Source organism: Pimephales promelas, chromosome 18 (genome assembly GCF_988280905.1).
Source record: "Pimephales promelas chromosome 18, fPimPro1.hap1.1, whole genome shotgun sequence".
NCBI classification, from domain to species: Eukaryota; Metazoa; Chordata; class Actinopteri; order Cypriniformes; family Leuciscidae; genus Pimephales; species Pimephales promelas.
The window spans coordinates 23,832,271-23,853,525 of record NC_142786.1 but is presented as its reverse complement, the minus strand read 5'-3'; the positions used below and the strand labels follow the sequence as shown (position 1 = coordinate 23,853,525).

The following is a 21,255-nucleotide window of genomic DNA, read 5'->3' as shown; positions in this document are numbered from 1 at the left end:
CATATTACATTAATTTACTTCTGCACTACAATTAGAGTGCTCTCGACATTTAACAGAAAAATAACGCCATACCTTCCCTGTAACGTAACACAGAGCACTCGCCTCACTGTCGCTGCACTGTAAAAATGAATATGCTTTATCTAATCAAAAAAAAAATTTGTGGCAACAGATTACAAGCTATATTATAAATTAAATTTAACAAATTAGAATTGAGTAATAATTAATCAAATAAATCCTTAAAAGTTAACCATTTAAAATTAGTAAAATTTACAACAGCAACCAAAAAAACAAAACAAAAAAACAACAACAACAACATACAATTATGTCACCATTATGGGGATCAGTGTTTGTTTTAGGTTTGTTTTAAAATTACGGTTTTCTCCTTCAGTGATTCTGCTTGTTAACGTCAGGTGTCTTCAATGTTGGCAATATAAAATAAAGAGTTCTTAATTAATCTTTGACGTCTGTCTGTTAGTGAGATATTTTTGTTACATTTTTTGGTGTAAACTTTACTCATTTTAAATGGTTAACTTTTAAGGAATTTGTCAAATTTAATTAATAATATTGCTTTTTAATCTGTTGCCACAATTCTGTTGATTAGATAAAACATATGCATTTTTACAGTGCAGTAGAAGTGCAACATTATAAATTGTCATAAATACATTGGTATGGTGGTATAAATACATCGGTATGGTAGTATATTAAAAATTGATATCATAACAAAAATATACATATTTAAAATATACATATATTTTCGGAATGAACCGGTATACCGCGCGGCAATAATTAAAAGCTAATTCATATATATTTATGCTGTATATCTGTATGATGTATCATTTTGAATATCATTTTGAAAATTATTCTGAATGGAAGTTCTATTTTGGAACATCATGAACTAAAAATAAAACCTCCAAACACCAAGAAAATGACCTGTTAACTCAGTTTGCTGTTAAAAAAAAAAATGAATCAAGGGAGGCATGTACACCCCTTCACTGAGAACGGGGACGTCAAAAGACAGATGACGTAACACATTCAGTGATACCGCATCTCTCATCAGCCTCAGCAAATCAAACGCCAATCAGCTCCACAGCGGTTCTGACTGCATGTTAAACTATAAGTTAATGGATGACAATCACACAACAAGCCCTGATGGTCTGGTCTGAATGGAGCCTGACTTCTATTTTCCCTCTATTCTCCGAGCTATCACTTTAACAAAGCTATTTTGAAAAAGGACCATGATGAACCCATCCTGCTTTCTATAGAGAAGCGTTACGGACAAAGCTCTGCCCAGGGAGCCATCTTATCTCCGATGGCAGTGGGCAGAAAGGGGAGTGTGTCAGGACAGGAAGTTTTTTGTTATTTCCTGCTGGGTGGTCCTCCACGGCTAGACAGGTCCATAATGGTTTAGCCTCGAGTTGTTTAGACACTCGACGAGGCACAAGCATTAATGGTCATTTCTTATGTCCTTTTGTTTCTTTTTCATTTCATTCAGCGCTCTCTTCAATCTTCAAACCAGCTCTTCTCCACCCACATCCGTGTTTTTATTCTCTCCGGCAGAATATCTCTTGTTTTTTTATGGGTTTTTTTTTCCCTCTCCCTATCTTAGAAGTCTGAGAAGTGAATGCCTGTCATGCTGGCAGATCACTATGATTTTCATTGGCCCATTTATTCTTTCAATTCTCTCAACCGTGTTATCTGTCTCTTCCCAAACCGCTGAGTGATTGCATTCTGTTCTGTAAGGCCACACGCTAAACACAACTTCACACACGTTTCTGTACTGTACACTCAGATTTGGTTATTTATTGGTGTACAGGAGTTTGACTGCGCAGTGAATACTTGAATGGGTAAAGATGTTTGAATGGCAAATGTCAAATCAACAAAAGCACAATTGGTTTGGAATTTGTCAAATCATTGTAACTAACCTGTAATAATTGTGCAGGTTGATCAATCGTCAATAAGGGGACATGGATATGTTTGGAAGTTTGTTTCCACCACAGAATAAAACACTATTTTTATTGCATCTCTTGTAGCATTACAAAAGGTACTGTAATTGCGACTTTTTATCTCATAGTTGTTAGTTCACAACTCACAATTGTGAAATATAACATCAGAATTGCATGATCTATAAAGTCACAACTGTGCAAGAAATAAACTCGAAATTCTGACTTTTGACTCACAAACTCACGATTCTCATAAAAATCACAACTCTGACTTTGTAACAAACTCACAATTGTGAATTTATATCACGTTTAATTTTACACTGAGATGTAAACTCACAACTGTGAGAAAAAAAGTCACAATTAACTTTTTCATTTTTCATTCTGTAGCAGAAACTTCTATAGAAATGGATAAATATGAGGATATAGAATATATATATATATATATATATATGAAGAGTTCAGATGCAAAAGCCTCTAAATGCCATTTGAAATTTTCTTCTTTAATGATGATTTTTATCAAACGTGTATATTTAAGTTCAGTAATTTCACTTAACTAACAATTAATAGGTAATTATCATTGCCATTTAAGTGAAATTACTGAACTTAAATATACAAGTTTGATAAAAAATCATCATTAAAGAAGAAAATTTCAAATGGCATTTAGAGGCTTTTGCATCTGAACTCTTCATATATATATATATATATATATATATATATATATACATACATACAGTATATATAAAAAATACTTTTACATTTACTTGCAAAATTTTGCATTCTCTCGCAAAACTTTTGAGAGTGAAAGCAAAAACTATATTTCAGTGCTTTCGCAAAATTTCTTGTGAGAATGCAATAATTTACCAGAGAACACAAAAGTGTTGTGAGCAAATGTAAAGTTTCTTGTGTAAATGCAAAGTTTAGAGAGTGAATGCATGAGTAAAAAAATATTTTTCAGCATCACATCCCCTTATTGGCTCAGTAAATAGGCAAATTGGTTCTGTCATGAATTATTTTACCTAAAACGCGATACTTTCAGTCCTATGGTTAAGATTTGTCCTGTTCATTAACTCTGGCTTTCTGTATAATTTAAGTGGCAGCCACTTATAATATAAACATGCATATCCAGAATAACACACTAAATGTAACAGCTAATCAAGGCGAGAGTTGAAAACACTTCCCATATTTATCAGTTTCAAACTATTTTGAAACTGTATTTTGTTGCTGCTAGATGCCCTGATTTAAGTGACTCATTCCCACATTTAAACATGGTTGCAGCGTGTAAATGTTCTAGGAGGAATGGGAAAAAAGTAAAAGAGTCAGGAGAAAGATGTTAAACAATGTCAAATGTGACAGGGAAGCGAGTCATATAACATGCTAGGACACCACAGCAGTTCACATTAAGCTGCTGAACCCTGACGGGATAGTCAGAGAGTCACTGCTGACACCAGGATCTCATCAATAACAATGATGGAGCTGCAAGCAGAGACGCAATTGCGATCTCATAGTTGGGAGTTGCAAAAACACAGACGAAGAAACAGATGAAAAAAAAAAGAACTACCAGTTCCATTTTTACTTTAAATTGATTCAAAGATAGACCTAAACAAAAATGTGTATGTACACGTTGTCACATTTAAACTATGTCTTTAGTGTGTAATGTTGCAGTTTGAGCATGAAAAAGATCTCCAAATTAACAAAGCACAAATTCTCTATGTCAGTACAAGCACTTTTTGAACTCCCTGAAATGCCTTGATTGTAGTCTTCCGGGAACATACAGTATGCATCACAATATTCCTCATTTAAATAATTCCCGCCCAAGGCTTGTGCAAAAAAAAAAAAAAAAAAAAAAGGGCAAGGCTCGGCTGAGTTACATTAGTAGTGTGTAGAAACTGACTGTTACGGAAAGGGGCGTGACATTTCCAAAATGCACTCGAAACGGTTGACCAATCACAAGCGAGTCGGAATTAAACTTGTACTACCCACAGAAGCACAATTGCTCAACATGTCAGAGTTCATGCACTGACACACCATATCTTGCATCACTCACCATCGGAGGACAAGGCAAAGACTTCTTTGGGGATGAAGAGTTTGTCATCAGAAGAGCGTGCCCAGTCTTTCATCCCTCTCCTCCCCTTCATGGGGAAGTTGATGTCACTGGAAACAGCCGAAACGGGCTCTCGCTGGATGGTGATAACTGACAGGACCAGAGAAAGACAGATTAACAGTCTGTAAAGTTCAAATATTAAACGCTTCACGGAAGTACTTTTAAGAGATGTTCACTGCAGGACAAGATGACCTTTATTTGTGGCACTACTGCGTAGATGCCATGGGAACTCACTGAGGTTGTTGGTGACAACCAGAAAGCTCTGGAACGGCTTCTGAGCCTCTCCAATTAGATGAATGAAGTCTTCCACAACTCGCATCAGAAACACAGAACCCGGAGAGACCTGGAAGGAAGTCACATAATCACAAATAAACATTCAAACAAGATATAAGGTTTAGTCAAGCCCAGTTTTGGGTTTGATCTCTAAAACATGCACTACCGTTCAAAAGTTTGGAGTGGGTAATATAAATAGTCTTTTATAAATAATTTCTTTAGTCCCTGGTTTCAAAGAAAAATTTAAACCTAGTCCCAGACTAAACTGCATGTTTGAGCTGTATTAACTGAAAACAACTTGCACAGTTTCCTTTTCATTGTGCTCTACAGCCCATTCTCACTCCCAAGGCGTCACCTAACTGACGCCTTGGGAAGCATTTGACCATGCTTCAATATCTGACGCTTTAGGCGCCCTTTAGCGTCAGTTAGATGACGCCCTAGGATCGCGTGTACCCTACCCCCACCCCACACCTAAACCTAACCGCGTCCTCTAACAGACGCTTTCCTTTAGCGTCAGTTAGATGACGCCGTAGGATCGCATCATGTAAGTGACGCTAAAGGGCGCCTAAAACGTCAAATATTGAAGCATGGTCAAAGGTGACGCCTTGGGGTGAGAATGCGTTGGTTTCTCGTCTTCCATGAAGGACCACAATGGAAACAAGCCCTTGGGCTTTCTTGTGTTTTTATCCTTTTGAACACTTCATGTTGATTGTTGTTCAATAAAGTTTTCAATCAATCAATCAATCAATCAATCAATCAATCAATCAGTTATAATCTTAAAATATGTCAGTGTCATTGTTTTGTTTAAAGATGCACACCAGTAATGTTTTTTGGTTTTTTTCTCTCTCTCTATGGCATGTTTAATAAAAAGCTTCTTAAATATCCTAATTGAAGGCCTAATTCTGGCTTAATCTAAACCATGTCTGTTCTCAAGTGTTGCTCTTGAGCTAATGATTTCTGAGACTGGAGTAATGATGCTGAAAATTAACCTTTATCGTCACAGGAATAAATTGCATTTAAAATATATGGAAAACAGCAACTGTAATGATTTTTCACAATATTACTGTTTTTTAATTATTTTTTTTATTTTTTATTTTTTTATCAAATAAATGCAGAATTGGTGAGCATGCAAGATCCTTTTTTTAAAAATCGTTTAAAAATGTCTAAAACCAACCCCAAACATTTGAATTGTAGTGTACATAATAACCCTCATAATTCCCAGACAAACATACCTTCATTACCTTAATGAAGTAATGAATAATGGTTTACTGGTAAAGACTAAAATGTAGCTAATACTTGTCAAGAGTGAAAAACTGTTTGTTACTGAGAAAACAATACATTCTACTTTCAAATACTTTTCATTTTCAGTGCATTTTTCACAGTTTACAGTGAGAGTTTATGATGCAGCTGTGAAACAATGATGGACAATAAGCATCCACAAGTCCGATGAAGCACAGTATATACCACCATTCCCCCACTCTCCACTTTGTCATGTTTATAAATTGTCTCGCGGGTTTTAATTCACTAGGCCTTTGTTCCATAAAACAGCCCGTCACATGCACGTTTTACAGTGAAGTGCATGAGAATATGGAGCCCATTCCTCAATCTAATTGGAATTTTGCTCTTCCTCTCGTGTGTGGAAATGAAGCCATTCGTGATTGTCTACGGAATTTATCGTTACTCCGTGCCATAGAGGACTCAATCCGTGGTATTTATTATGTACTATTTTGAATTTCTCTCAAATTAAATGTTTTCGAATATTTGGCAGATGGCGATTCTATATGCATTCAGATGAGAAGCAAAGCATGTTGTTGGTTTGAAATTAATAGGAGGAGAACTGATATCATTCTTTCCCAAGCAGGCTCCTGGTATCTTTCACAAAAATAATAATAATAATAATAATAATAATAATAATAATAACTTTCTTAGTCTGGGGAAAATACGCTAACTGACCAAACATATTGGAGGTTGAGTTTTTCCATCTCTGAGTTTTCACATTGTAAGTGTTCATATGTCGTGGCAAACAAAATATATCGGCTCTGATGAAACAGAAACTTTGCTCATTCCATTATATTTATTCTTCAACAAGGCAAATATTCCCACTTTAGAGTCCAAATGAATTCAAAATTGTCCCTTTTTCATTTCCTGCACATTCTTGCTCTCCCTGTGATTGATGTATTAAAGGGGAAATGAAGCAGTCCATCAAGTTTACATGATTTACAAGATGGATTTCCACTATAATCAACAATTATTTAAGAAACATGACAAATGTAAACATATAAAAGAAAAAAAAAACATATCTTTCACTGTCTGGGCGCCGCCATTGTGCAGTATTCTAACATGTGACGTCACGGGGTTGGTTGGCTTTAGTTTAACAGGCTCTGGGCAGTGAATATCCCGACATCAAACTGTTTACACCACAGTGTTTTAACCGCGAACAAATAATGTTGCGGTACAGTCAGAACATGTCTAATGTTATATGTTAACAAACTGCACATAGAAACATTGTTCATCATATTCCTGTCTCGTCAACACCATCATCTTTTTGTCTAATGACTTTACCTAACATTAGCTGCCCAGAGCCTGTTAAACTGAAGCCAACCAACCCCATGACGTCACATGTTAGAATACTGCACAATGGCGGCGCCCTGGTGGCGAAAGATATAACGTTTTTTTCTTTTTTCTTTTATATGTTTACATTTGTCATGTTTCTTATCTTGTAAATCATGTAAACTTGATGGACTGCTCCAATCAGTTTTAGGCTGTGTCTAAAATCACCCTCTGTACCCTTATACCTTACTATTTGACGGGACATGTCCAAAACCACCGTGGACATTATCGAGTGCACTCATTTAATCACACAATGCACATTAAAAACAATTGTACAACTGATGTACACTCAACGGCTAGAGAATACCCATAATGCATTGTGAGAATCGCGTCGAATAAATTCTGGTGTCTCACCAGAAGATGGCGCCCAGAGCTGGATCATCCGTTAATTCCTTTTCTTTTTTCTTTTTTTTTTTTTAACTGATGGTCCAATGTGGGTACAGTGTAATATCATACAGGTATATACTAAATTGTTTGATTTAGTAAATACTTGTTTTCATGACAGAGTTTAATACATGACAGAGTTTTAGAGTTTATCTTTTCAACTCACAGCTCCTACTGGTTTGCTAAGATTCAATTGTTTTTTTTTTTGTTTTTTTTTTGTTTTTTACAGAATTATTTTATTCCGCAAGGATGCATTAAATTGATCAAAAGTGACAGTAAATACATTTATAACATTAAAATAGATTTCTATATCAAATATACACTGTTATTTTAAGAATACAAATGTATCATGGTTTCCTCAAAATAATTAAGCACAACTTTTTTCAACATTAATATGAATAAGAAATGTTTCTTGAGCACCAAATCAGCATATTATAATGGTTTCTAATGGATTGTGGGACTGAAAACGACAATTTATGGCACAAGTGGGACAGTGTTTACATGTAATTTTACACCGACAAAGTATTTTAAAATGCATTCTTCCCCTTTAAGATTCTGGCAGACGGAACGCACATTGAGGGGACATTGTGAACACTCCAGCAGGCTCACAGGAGAAGATGATTATTTACTGAGCAGGGAGAGCAGGAGGTGTGTCAAAGATTTGCCTGCTCAACTGTGCTTTAACACCAAAACCTGGCTCCGTCACGCTGAGCTAAGCACCTGGCGCCCGCATTCATACACAAACATAAACGTTCACTAGAGTCACGAGCATGTGCAGCACAGACTTTGCTCGGTATGTGACCATTAGTCACCATTACCTCAACACACTGTATTCCATGCCCATAATTTAAAAAAAAGAACTACACTATACACATTAACAAACTAACAGTGTATGTTTACATCAGAAGTAACATCAATGATTACAGTGCAATGGCGGAGCCTTATGGGAGCAGGGGGGCTTTCTATATTGGCACATTATTGTATTGTGTGTGTTGTGGATATTTTAAGTGTCACGATGCATTTGCTAAGATTTTATTATGTTTTTCAAAGTCGTCTCTTATTTTAACCAAGGCTGCATTTGTTTGATCATGCTGTTACATACAAAAAAAAAAAAAAAAAAAAAAAAGAAATTACAATTTAAAATGACTTTTTTTTCTATTTGCATATATATTTCTATAATATATTTAACAGTAATGTTTTTCCGTGAGGGCAAAACTGCATTTTCAGCATCCTTACTCCACACTTTAGTGTCACATGATCCCTCAAAAATACTGATTTGGTGCTCAAGCATATCTTATTATTATGATCAATAATGAAAACAAATTCTTTTCACAACGCAGAATATTTTTCTGGAAACCGTTATACTTCTTTTTCCATGTTTTTTTTTTTTTTGATCAGTAGAAAGTTCAAATGGACAGCATTTATTTGAAATAAATATCTTTACAATATTATAAATGTCTTCTATGTCACTTTTTGAGCAATTTAATGTGTCATTGATGAATGAAACCTTTGATTTATTTTAAAAAATAATTACTGGCCCCATTACCGGTAATACAAAAATATTACTGGCCCCAAACTTGTGAACGGTTTTGCAGAAATAGTACACCTCTCCTCAACAAGTTGGTCATGACAAGGATGTCTATTTTTTAATAAAAACCTAAGGTTCCTTGAGGTTCACTTATAATGTTAATAAAGTTTTTGCACTATACACGTGCCTTGTTTATAAAACAAAATGTAGTTGTACTCGTTATAATTCACATGACTTAGTGAATCAAACATGGACATAGCACATACAGTTACATGTGATGGGCTTGTTCAAATCCCTACCTCAAAATATGAGCAATAATTATATGATCACCTAAGCAAGCACAACTACAAATTCCCATATAAAATAAGACTATTTGCTAAGCAGCTTTTGCTGTTACACACAAAGATGTATTTGGTAATTCTGACAAAATCTGGACTGTAAAGAATAAACGGTAACGCTTCCTTTTACAGTCCTGTTACCCATGTAAATACTATGTACTTATTTTAGTAACTACAATTACTGGGTAATAACTAGTACTAACCCTGAACCTACCCCTTAACCTAGCCCTGTTCCATGTACTTACCTTATATTAGCCAGTACTTTTTATGTAAGTATGCTGTAAGTACACTGTAAGTACTGTACTGTAAAAAGAAGCATTACCGAATAAATATCCCATAATTTCCAAGTTATTTGACATCAGCAGAAAAAGTGTATGTTATTAAAGGGTTAGTTCTGTCAGTAATTACTCACCCTGATGTTGTTCTAACCCCGTAAGACTTTCGTTCATCTTTGAAACTCAAATTAAGATATTTCTGATTAAATCTGAGAGCTGGATCATTCCTCCATAGGCTTCTAAGGGATTGAAACTTGCCGGCCCAGAAAAGTTAAAGATAATCGTTAAAATAGTCCAAGTGACTACAGTGGCTCTATCTTTAAGTTTATCAAGTGACGACCATACTTTTTGTGCGCAAAAAAACAAACAAAAATTACAACTTTATTCAACTATTAATTTCCTTCATGTGAGCCTATGTCGTGTGACGTACAACCTAGATATGTTGCGCAGTTACACTACGTGAACTATCTCGGGGCCCACAGAGAAGGAAATGAATAGAAAAGAGAATATAAAACATGAACGAAAGTCTTACGGGGTTGGAACAACATGAGGGTGAGTAATTACTGACAGAATTTTCATTTGGGGGTGAACTAACCCTTTAAGTGAGTCAGAATATGATCTCCTGCAGTTAGTTCAGGCCTCAGTGAATAAGAAAAAATAAGGCTTCATGCATAGTTGAGTTGAGGACAGTTTATTATGCAGAAGTGTCCTGGCTTGACATCGAAAACACCGTGGACCAAACCGCACAGCATCTTAAGTCAAACGGCGTCTAATGGAGCGGTGTAATGCAAAGAGGCAGCTATAACAGCATATCCCTTTCCCAACACACTTTACAGTCAGGTTCTATTACATCCTCAGTCTGGTCTGATGTCTGATAACATTTGGTGTTAATTTTTGAGATCAGACCTGGTTTTGATGACACAGCTCTGTCTGAGGGGAAATTAAAACTCACGGCACACAGATATGAAAAGTTGCGTTCTTGTGTCGGATATTGGCAGGTGTATTGCAAGGGCCGAGGACGGATGTGTTACCTGGTGAGCGTCTTCCCACTTCTCAAGGTTTTCAATGTCCAACATTAAGCTGACTATCTGGAAGAATTTCTGAAAAAGAAGAAAGAGTAAAAGTGAAAAAAAAAAGAGAGATGAGAATTGTGTGATGAAAGAATGAAGAAAATAGAGAAATGTGTTACTCTGCACTGCAAAAAAAAAAAATATTTAGGATTTTTGTCTTTTTTTTCCAGTATATATATATATATATATATATATATATATATATATATATGGTGAGAAAACATTGTATTTCTATCTTAAAAAACTTTTGAAAGATACCTTGCTAAAAGTGTATAAGATACTTTCAGAGAAACTTTTTATTTAAATATTATTAAAATATTTTAAATTGATATATTTAATTTTCATACCACAGCCACATCCAAGTGATCTGAGGGCACAGGCGATCTATCGGTCAAAATGATATAAGTACTGTTAATTTTCTCACACAAACCATTCATCTCGTGTCTTAGGCCATCAATGTGTACTTATATTTATGAGTCATGAAATCATGTTTAATTTGGACTTCTCTGTGCATGCTCTTTGAGGTGGGGACCATATACCTCCACTATATGACTGATAGACAAGAACGGTTTGACCTAAAAATATCAAAATTGAAAATACTGTGGAAACAAAGACACCTACATCTTGGATGCCCTTGAGGTAAGCTAAAACATACCAAAATATCATTTCAAAGTGTGCTATCCCTTTAAGTCAGCATGGAGTATATGTACTTTTCCTATTTAAGCCAGCTACTAAATAGCTTAAAAAGCTAATTTATTCTATAATTATAACCCTTATTAAAAACTTCAAAAGAAATATCGCCCAATCACAGATTTTGTCATCTCCCCATATATCTTTCCACACACCCACAGACAAATACACACCTGCACGTCGTCAGGAGCTGGGATGTAGGTTGCTCGCTTGAAGGTGTCCGTCACATTTCGGAGAATCTCCACGGAGAATAAGAGGTCGCCGCTGTAATAATTCTTACGGGACATTAACTCCAGGAGACTCCTCACGATCTGAGACATGCCCTCCCCTGCCAGGGTCCTCTGACCCTTCGCAAGATGTTCTCGCAACTATATGGGAAGAAAAAACAAGCTTTTATGCACAGACACTGATTAATAAACCTTGATAATAATAACTACATGAGCATTAAAATTACACCCTGGTTTTAAAAATAAACAAAGAGAGATAAAGTTGGGTCGAGATATCACATCAAACCAACAGACCAATCGCAACATGTTCATTCAAAGGGATAGTTCACTTTGAAATAAATTGTTGGTATGTTTTAGCTTACCTCAAGGGCATCCAAGATGTACAGTAGGTGTCTTTGTTTCCAGAGTATTTTCAATTTTGATATTTTTAGGTCAAACCGTTGTTGTCTGTCAGTCATATAATGCAGGTCTATGGTCACCACCTCAAAGAGCATGCACATAAAAGTCCAAATTAAACATGATTTAATGACTAGAAATAAAAAAAAAACAATATAAAAGCTGACAATTTTCTCAAACAAACTGCTTGTTTCGTGTCTTAGACCATCAATGTGTACTTACATTTATGAGTCATTAAATCATGTTTAATTTGCAGTTCTCTGTGCATGCTCTTTGAGGTGGTGACCATAGACCTCCATTATATGACTGACAGACACAAACGTTTTGACCCAAAAATATCCAAATTGAAACTACTGCGAAAACAAAGACACCTACATCTTGGATGCCCTTGAGGTAAGCTAAAACATACCAAAAAAAAATGTATTTCAAAGTGAACTATCCCTTTAAAACTGGTATCATTAGTTAAAACGATATTTAATATCCTGAAAAATTTGCATCACAGTTTACAAACAGTTATTTCAAATTGTAATAATATTTCAAAATACTTTGTTTATTTTTACTGCATTTTCCAATTATGATCGAATAATTGCAGTCTTTTTAAAAAAATAATAATAATTATACCAACCTTATAATAGGTAAAAATGAATTAATTAAAGAAGTTAAAAAAAATAAATAATAATAATTTTGCTGATAATTTACTCACCCCCATGTCATTCTTTATTCAGTCGGGAGGGGGGGGACATCCCAGGATTTTTCTCCATATAATGCACTTCAGTGGGAACCAAAGGGTTCACGGTCCAAAAGACAGTTTTAGTGCAAACTGTTCACAGGGCTTTAAACGATTCCAGATGACGAATAAGGGTATTATCAAGCGAAACGATCCCTGAATTAAAAAAAAAAAGATAATAATAATAATAATAATAATAATAATAATAATAATAACAAAGTTTAAGTTTTATAAGCACAAATGCTCGCCTTGCTCTGTTCAGGAGAGTCACGAACACGCATCACAGAACAGAGCAAGGCGACTATTTGAGCTTTTAAAACTTAAACTTTATTATTATTTTTTTTTAATGAGTGATCGTTTCGCTTGATAAGACCCTTGTTCATCATCTGAAATTGTTTAAAGCCCTTTGAACAGTTTGCACTGAAACTGTCTTTTGGACCTTGAACCGTTTGGTTCCTATTGAAATCCAGAGTAAAATCCTGGAATGTTTTCATCAAAAACCTTAATTTGTTTTTTCGACAAAATAAAGAAAGACATGGATATCTTGGATGACATGGGGTGAGCAAATTATCAGCATATATATATATATATATATATATATATATATATATAAAATATATAAAATATATATATATATATATATATATATATATTTTTTTTTTTTTTTTTTTTTTTTTACATAAAACCACAAACACACTAATAAGTCCATTCAGGGTTATTATTTAACTAAAACTAAGGCTAAAATTAAAACTATAAAAAAAAAAAAAAAAAATCTGTTAATTGAAATAAACCTGAAATAAAATAAAATAAAACATAAATATTAGTTGAAACACAAACCAAATACAAATTAGAAATGTGCTTTGGCAAAAGCAAAACTAAAATAACATAGCATTCACATAATAAATAAGCACACTTAAAAAGAGAATAAATGAGCACGCTGGTGTAAAGGTAAGCCAGAAAAGGAAGTCCAGAAGTACATGCTGGCTTTGAAGCTGAAGCAACATTGATCCAGGACTGGAGCAAAGCGAGAGCAGTTTGAAGCTATCGACAGCAGCCTTAATCTACTTCCCATCTACAGTCAACCAAGCTGTGAGCTTAACAAAGTGAAAACAACGTCTCCCTCAGTGAATCAACCAGCAGAGTTCTTGTTCGCGGCTGAACGTCAGCGGACAAACTGTTGACTGTCTAATGACAGCACAGCGAGTGCAGGACGTGCCAGACAATGGCAATCACAGCTAATTAAGCATTGTGTGATTATAATGAGGGGTTATTGGACAGGTTAACAGCGCAATCAACCCCGGCACATCATGCCTCGGTCCAGACGTACAATTAAACAACAACTCGGTATTATGAACTCAAAGTCAAAGGTCGTGGCAGAGGGATTAGGAGCGCATCAAGGCAGACTGTTGAATCTGTTATCAATCGTTATTAGAACCCAGAGGTCTGAAACCTGGAGAAGGAAAGTATATAATCAATATAAACGCTGGGAGCTAGTGCCGTTTCTTTTCAAGCTTTCAAGTATTTACGGTAGGGAAGCATCTCAAAGTAATGGTTTTCATTTCCTTGGTGTGTATTAAAATGAGTGACGATCCAGCACTGGAACTGACTCTTTTTAATGTTTTGCGGAGTGCTCATTGCAGTTATTATCTTTTGTGGATAGTGACAGTGACATTGCTCTCTCTAGAACACACTGCCCTTTAAATACACTCTGGTCTTTTATTTTTCTGTGGCTTGTGAAACTAAATGCAAACAAATGTATGTTCACTTCTGGTATGCAATACTACAATGCTTGTGTATGTATTTTTTTAATTCGTAATATTCAGCTGCTCATCCATGCCGTCTCCTGAGCGACACAATTCAGGGACTGACTGTAGCAGATGGGGGATATTAAATACAACTGAGCAATTGAGTTAGTCAGTGTGTATTAGTTCATGTATTAATTCAGCATGAATCAGAAAATATAATTACTTCCACTGTGTAAACTGTTTTCGACAACATATATCTTGAAATTTCTAGACACTGGCAAACAGTGTTATTATTATTATTAAAAATAGTAATAAACAAATAATAAATAATTCATTTAGAAATAATAAAATATTACTATTATTATTATTATTATTATTACAAATATTTATATTAATAAACAATGTATTTAGACAATAATAATAATAATGACAATGATACGAATAATAATAAACAATGTATTTAAATATTTCATAATTGATTTAGCAAATAATAATCAAATATTATTAATTGTAATAAATAAATACATATTATTACAAAAAATACTATATTGCTATTATTCATTATAATACCATTAAAATTGCTATCTTTATTTTTTTTTTAAATATGATTATACTATGAATAATAACAATACAATATTATTAGTAATAATATGTATTTATTTATTGTAATTAATCATATTTAATTATTATTTACTATATAAATTCTTAAATATTTATATACATTGTTTATTATTATTATTATTTAAATAAATTATGTTAACTAATATGAATATTTGTAATGATAATAATAATAATAATAATAATAATAATAATAATAAACAATTTATTTAAATATTTAAGAATTGATTTAGTAAATAACAATACAATGTAATTAGAAATAATATGTATTTATTTATTGTGATTAATGATATTTTATTATTATTTACTAAATCAATTCTTAAATATAAATGCATTGTTTATTATTATTATTATTATTATTACTACAAATATTCATATTAATAAACATAATTTATTTAGATAATAATAATAATAATAATAATAATAAACAATGTATTTAAATATTTAAGAAGTGATTTAGTAAATAATAATAAAACATTATTAGTCATAAAAAATACATGCATATTATTAATATGAATATTTAAATATTTAAATATTAATAATACAATATTATTAATCATAATAAATAAATAAATACATATTATTGTTTATAATATTGTATTGTTATTATTCATAATAATAATCATATTAAAAAAATAAAGATAGAGATTTTAATGTTAGCATTAATGAGTATAATGTTAGTCTTATTCTCTGCCCAAATTTGCTTTTCAATCAACAACGATGACGATACTCTACACCACAAACTTGATTTCAAGATCAACATATAAACAAAATCCTTATCAAAACTCTTCATTATTGTGTTAGAAAAGGTGCGTAAACAAATTCATATTTATAATCTAATCCTACCCCATCTTGTGACATCACAGCACGTCATCCACATCCATGTACTCACAGATAAATGTAAATATCTATATTCGAGTGAGACACATCGGGCGAAGCTCGGAGGACCCCAGTAAGCAACTCCATTAGCGTCCAGCAAGCAACGACGACTAGCAGATCCTACAGGGAGAGGGAAGGAAAAAAACACATCGCGATTACTGTTTATGCACAAACAATAACCAGCATGTCAAGGTTTGACAGACACATACTCTATGAGGTTCACACGCTTCATATTAAAGACTTCAACTGCGATGCGGCATGGGATAATGTAGAGTATGTATGTCATTTTGCAACGCTGCTAAGTCAGTTTTGCTTAAAGTTTCTGCCACTTGCATCATTCAGATCCAGGCCAATAAGACCCGACATTGGCTTCACCTCCGGTACCCTCGCTGGAATAAAAATTGGCCGAAAAAAAAGTCAAGTGAATCGCTCTCTGCAGGATTTTTTTTTTTTTTTTTTTTTTTTTGCGGGGCGTTGCATGCATGACAGTCTGTGCTGGCCGGGACGTGGAGTTGATATAGATTACTGCTCGCCGTTGACCTCATTCAACACTCTACTCTGCGCTCTCACTTCAAAGACTTCATTTATTAGCTCTTTCTGTTTTATTAGGTAAAAATCACTGAGCGCCCTGGGTGTCTTTCTCCACTAGTATCTGAGAATTATTGCATACTGCACTCAGGGGGCATAAATAACCACAAAAAAAACCCCTCTCCTACTGCAGTTGGAAGGTTTAGAAATACTTAAACCAAACCGAGGAGTGCATAATTACTGAATATCATCGATGTTTTTTTTTTGTTGTTTTTTAATAATTAGACAAGAATGTTGATATTGTGGCTTTATACACTGTCAGACACTTGCATGTGTCATTATATTACTATATATTATTAGCATTTTACCAAAACCAAACAGAGCTATGAGGGTTTTGTTCAATGTCGGACATACACTCTAAAAAGTGCTGGGTTGTTTTAATTTTAAAATATGGACAAACCCAGCCATTGGGTTAAAAATGTAATTCAAAAATGTAACCCAATGGCTGGGTTTGTCCATATTTTACCCAAAATTGGGTCAAAACAACCCAGCATTTTTTAGAGTGTAGGTTATTTCTATTGAGTAACACTTTACTTGATGGGGTGTGCATAAGACTAACATGACACCTTCATACAGTAATCATGATATGACTTATGTTATGAATATGAATGCAGTTTTATGCATGTTTGTGACATTAAGTGTCACTTATGAGATTTTTAATGCAAATATGACATTGTTTGAGATGTCTTTATTATGACACCTTGACATACAGTAAACCAATACATCATAACCTGTCAGTGTCTTTGTCATGACAACTTGACATTACTAAGACAACACAACCTGTCATAAACATGACATAGCAGATTACTGATCAAACTTAAGAAACCACCTAGCTTTATTGGTTAACTTTACATTAAACTGTCAGGTGGTTGGTTCATGAAGCCATTATAACTTTTTAATGACAAATTCAATTAGTACCATTGTAGTTGAGGTCACAAAAAATATTCATGACAGTTATAATGGCCTCATGACAGCCAATGTCAAAGCCAACCACATGACAGTTTAACTTAATTTTATGTCAAGTTGTCATGACAAAGACACTGACAGGTTATGATGTCATGGTTTATGTCAAGGTGTCATAACAAAGACATCTCAAACAATGTCATATTAGAATTCCAAATGTCATCATCGAGCAAAAGACACTTAATGACAGCTGTCATAAACATGCATAAACCCTACTTCATATTCAAGACATATGTAATGTCATGGTTATGAAGGTGTCATGCCCGTCTTATGCACACCCGTTCAAGTAAAGTGTTACTGTCTATTGCATTACATTTTTATCAACATTTAGGTTGTGCATTTTTTTTTCTGTCATTTGGCCAAAATCTCGTAGTATAAAAGATGAAGTTCTATTTAAGACAGTACTGACAGTATGTATATGTATATATTTATTTTATACATCATTTATTTTATACATAGGGCCTACATACATATACTGTATATGGGCCAATCTACAGAATTGGTGCAAACTGCTCCCTGACTACCAAAAAACACATTTAAAAGCATTTAAATTTTCAAACTTTAGAAGTTTATTAAGATCGATCTATAATCAATTTAATCCCACAGTAATATTTACAATATAAGTAAGCTTAATATATACAAAATCATAATTTATTGAGTACTTTCAATTGGGAGGTGGCTGTCCTGAACAGTACCCCCCAAATTTCAACATGTGAAAATATAGATTTTTTTCTGTTTTAAAAAAATATTTTTTTTTCTTTTCTTTTAAAAATGTAAAGTAAAAAAATATTTTATATTTTATTTTTAAATCATGAAATTACATTCATGTAAAAAAAAAAGTCCCTCATTTTCATGTCATGTCTTGTGTGCCTCTCTCTCATAGCCTCTCTTTCATTGTTGATAGGTACCATTATTTTGAGGGAAATGTGTTAAAAATTTTGAAAATCTGTGTAACTTTAAGGGACACCACTACCAAACACTTTTTTTCTGCAATTAAGCAAACATTTTTTTTTTTTTTTTTTTTGGTAATTCCATAAAATGTAGTTTTTATGTGAAAAGTGCTAGGCAACCATGTGCTGATTATCATCTTTGAACTAGGCTTAAAAGCATCTTAAATTGTCACTACCAAAACACGTGATGAAGTTTCGGTTGTGACATCATGGTTTTAGTGTTATTCGATACAATTTAGTTTTTGTGTGTGTACAACTGTTCATAACTGAGCTAGGTAACCATGTGCTGGTTATCATCTTTGTACTAGGCTCAAAAGTATCTTAAATTGTCACTACCAAAACATGTGGCAAAGTTTCGATTGTGACATCATAGTTTTAGGGTTATTCGATACAATTTAGTTTTTGTTTGTGTACAACTGTTCATAACTGAGCAAGGTAACCATGTGCTGGTTATCATCTTTGTACTAGGCTCAAAAGTATCTTAAATTGTAACTACCGAAACAGTCATGACTGTAACATGCCATTATTGTTTTGGTAGTGACAAAAGGGAACACATAATCATTTATTTGGGGGAAATACACAATGCAAGGTTTCTGCATAGTTATACACCAGGTAGCCACACGCTATATAGCAATCACAAAACACAGCGGAAAGTCCTGATGTACAAAACAACAACATGTCAATGTCTGACATTAAATCTAAAGCCTCTCAAAAAAAAGGGGGAACGTGTGTTTGTCAGGTCCCATACAAGCACAGTGGCAACATCTGAAATTTCAATCAACCAAAAGCAATGTCTTGATATTTGTTATATTAACTTTCTGTGGCGGCACATATTGGGCTGTAAACATCCTCATTAAGTTCCCTCTCACACACCACTAATTCATCTCAATGGGCTTCAAAACTGAATGGCGATTAACTGTGTGGAAACCAACTTATTTCGAGCCTGTTGTGCGATGTTGGTTTTGGAAGCTGAGTGATTGCATTACTGATGGAGTTTTATAATGTGGTTTAACTGATCATAAAATCTTTTAATAAAGCTGTATGTCATGGTAAGAGAAGAAGCAAATGTATCGGAGATTGAATTAGACATGGCGTCTTTGGCTGTGGCCAAAACAACATTAGATTGTACTTTCAGAGTTGTATGTGATGCAGACGGCGGCGTACTCTCTAAAGCTAATCAAGCTCGGATCATTAACTTTTCTTGAGCGGTTTTAATTTACTACTAATTTGTCATTTAGCTGACATTTTTATCCAAAGCAACATACAATAAACTTTTTTTTTTGAGGAACAGCCGTGTTTGAAAAGGCTGGGGTTAGACCCGCTAAAGGCCAGAATGGTCATGGATTGCTCCTTACACAGTTTGAACCAGCAAACTTTTGATTACTGGCCAAAAAAAGAGACTACACCACTCAGTATTAGATCACAGGGACAATTATCAGTGAACAAATCCTCAAACTAATTGGCATTATTAGCAAATGATGACTAATTTATTCACACACTTCAGAACACTTGTAATGTCACAGGTCAAATTGACTGATTTTATAATACTCTTCTGGTTTTGGACTAATATGAACTAATAACTCTCATTTAGATTTAAGAAGCAGTTCCTCAAATTATTAAACATTTTGTTCCACTGAATATGAAGTCATACAGGTTTGGAACGGCATAATGATGACCGAGACAGTTTAGGAGAACTGTAATTTGAATACTTCTTATTGGACAAAAAGAGTCACACAGACTCAAATGGACAGAATGTTTGCTGTAACGTACCAGTGGCATTTGATGGACACTTGTTGTACACCGTCTCTCCAGCTGAGGCTCTCTTCCACGTCATGGCTACTTGGTACTCATCTTTACAAATTTCATGAGGTGCTGCACACAGTATACAACAAAAATAAGAGGTTATCCAGCAACAAAAATATACTATAAGATGCATGAACCAATTGGTAATAAATTAAAAAAAGTCCATTGTTGATTGGGAATGGACGACTGATGATGGATGGATGGATGGATGGATGGGTGGGTGGGTGGATGGAACAATAGACGGATAAATGGATGGATGGATGGATGGATGGATGGAACAATGGATAGAACGATAGAATATTGCAAATTGTTTTGTCTTGTTTCAAGCATAGGTTGAAGTGAGGTTGCCTCAAGATTAAAAAAAAAAAGAAGAAAAAAAATACTGATTGAGAAAATGAGATCACTGACTGCAACAAAGACACCTCTCTCCAACTTTCATTTAAAAGCTCCTTCAGAACAGAGAACAACCCAGGGGTGAGATCCAGAGGACGACTGGGTTGAAAGCGGAGAGAGAGAGAGATGGAGAAAAGAACCCTACTCTTTTTCATCTGAACATAATACAACCCGACAAAGCTATCGGACAGATTTTTGTTTTCAAGTTTCTGCCGCCATCAAAGCGTTGTGCCCAATATAAGCTCTACGGCAGCGTCTGACATTTATTTAATCTATAGCCTCCCAAAGCTGCAGTCAAAGGAGTGCTTATTAAAATCTGCTGTTTGCTGCTCGGCCTGACATGATGACAAATCACACAGCACCACTTTCAACTGTTCCCTTCTGTCAACAATGGCCCGTCCAATCGAAAGAGAGGACGAATGGAAAAAAAAAAGGAGTAGAGGGAATGTTAAATATGAGAGAGAGAGAGAGAGAGAGAGAGAGAGAGAGAGAGAGAGAGAGAGAGAGAGAGAGAGAGAGAGAGAGAGAGAGAGAGAGAGAGAGAGAGAGAGAGAGAGAGAGAGAGAGAGAGAGAGAGAGAGAGAGCAAGTGCCTCTTTTTACAAATAGGGTACAAAATAGGGTTTGAAAGTCTTTAAAAAAGTCAGGCATCCAGGAAAAGCTTTAGGGTTTGAGGGTTTGTTGATATCAACATTACAAGATCATACTGTACTTAATATTAAGTGAGCTATATTATTTTCTATTTATTTATTGTATAC

General features: G+C 34.3%; 1 protein-coding gene across 24 annotated transcripts in view; it reads right to left on the bottom strand.

The window, feature by feature from the left end:
* The window catches only part of adgrb2 (adhesion G protein-coupled receptor B2), a 323,031-nt gene that overhangs the window by 120,464 nt on the left and 181,312 nt on the right, over window positions 1–21,255 (bottom strand). For all 24 annotated transcript variants that reach the window (XM_089123194.1, XM_089123186.1, XM_089123181.1 and 21 more), the window contains 6 exons: window positions 20,073–20,174; window positions 15,815–15,921; window positions 11,383–11,577; window positions 10,481–10,549; window positions 4,276–4,384; window positions 3,985–4,131 (listed from right to left, as the gene is read on the bottom strand). In XM_089123194.1, the coding sequence (XP_088979320.1) occupies window positions 3,985–4,131; window positions 4,276–4,384; window positions 10,481–10,549; window positions 11,383–11,577; window positions 15,815–15,921; window positions 20,073–20,174 (729 nt within the window). The remainder of the gene's footprint in view (window positions 1–3,984; window positions 4,132–4,275; window positions 4,385–10,480; window positions 10,550–11,382; window positions 11,578–15,814; window positions 15,922–20,072; window positions 20,175–21,255) is intronic.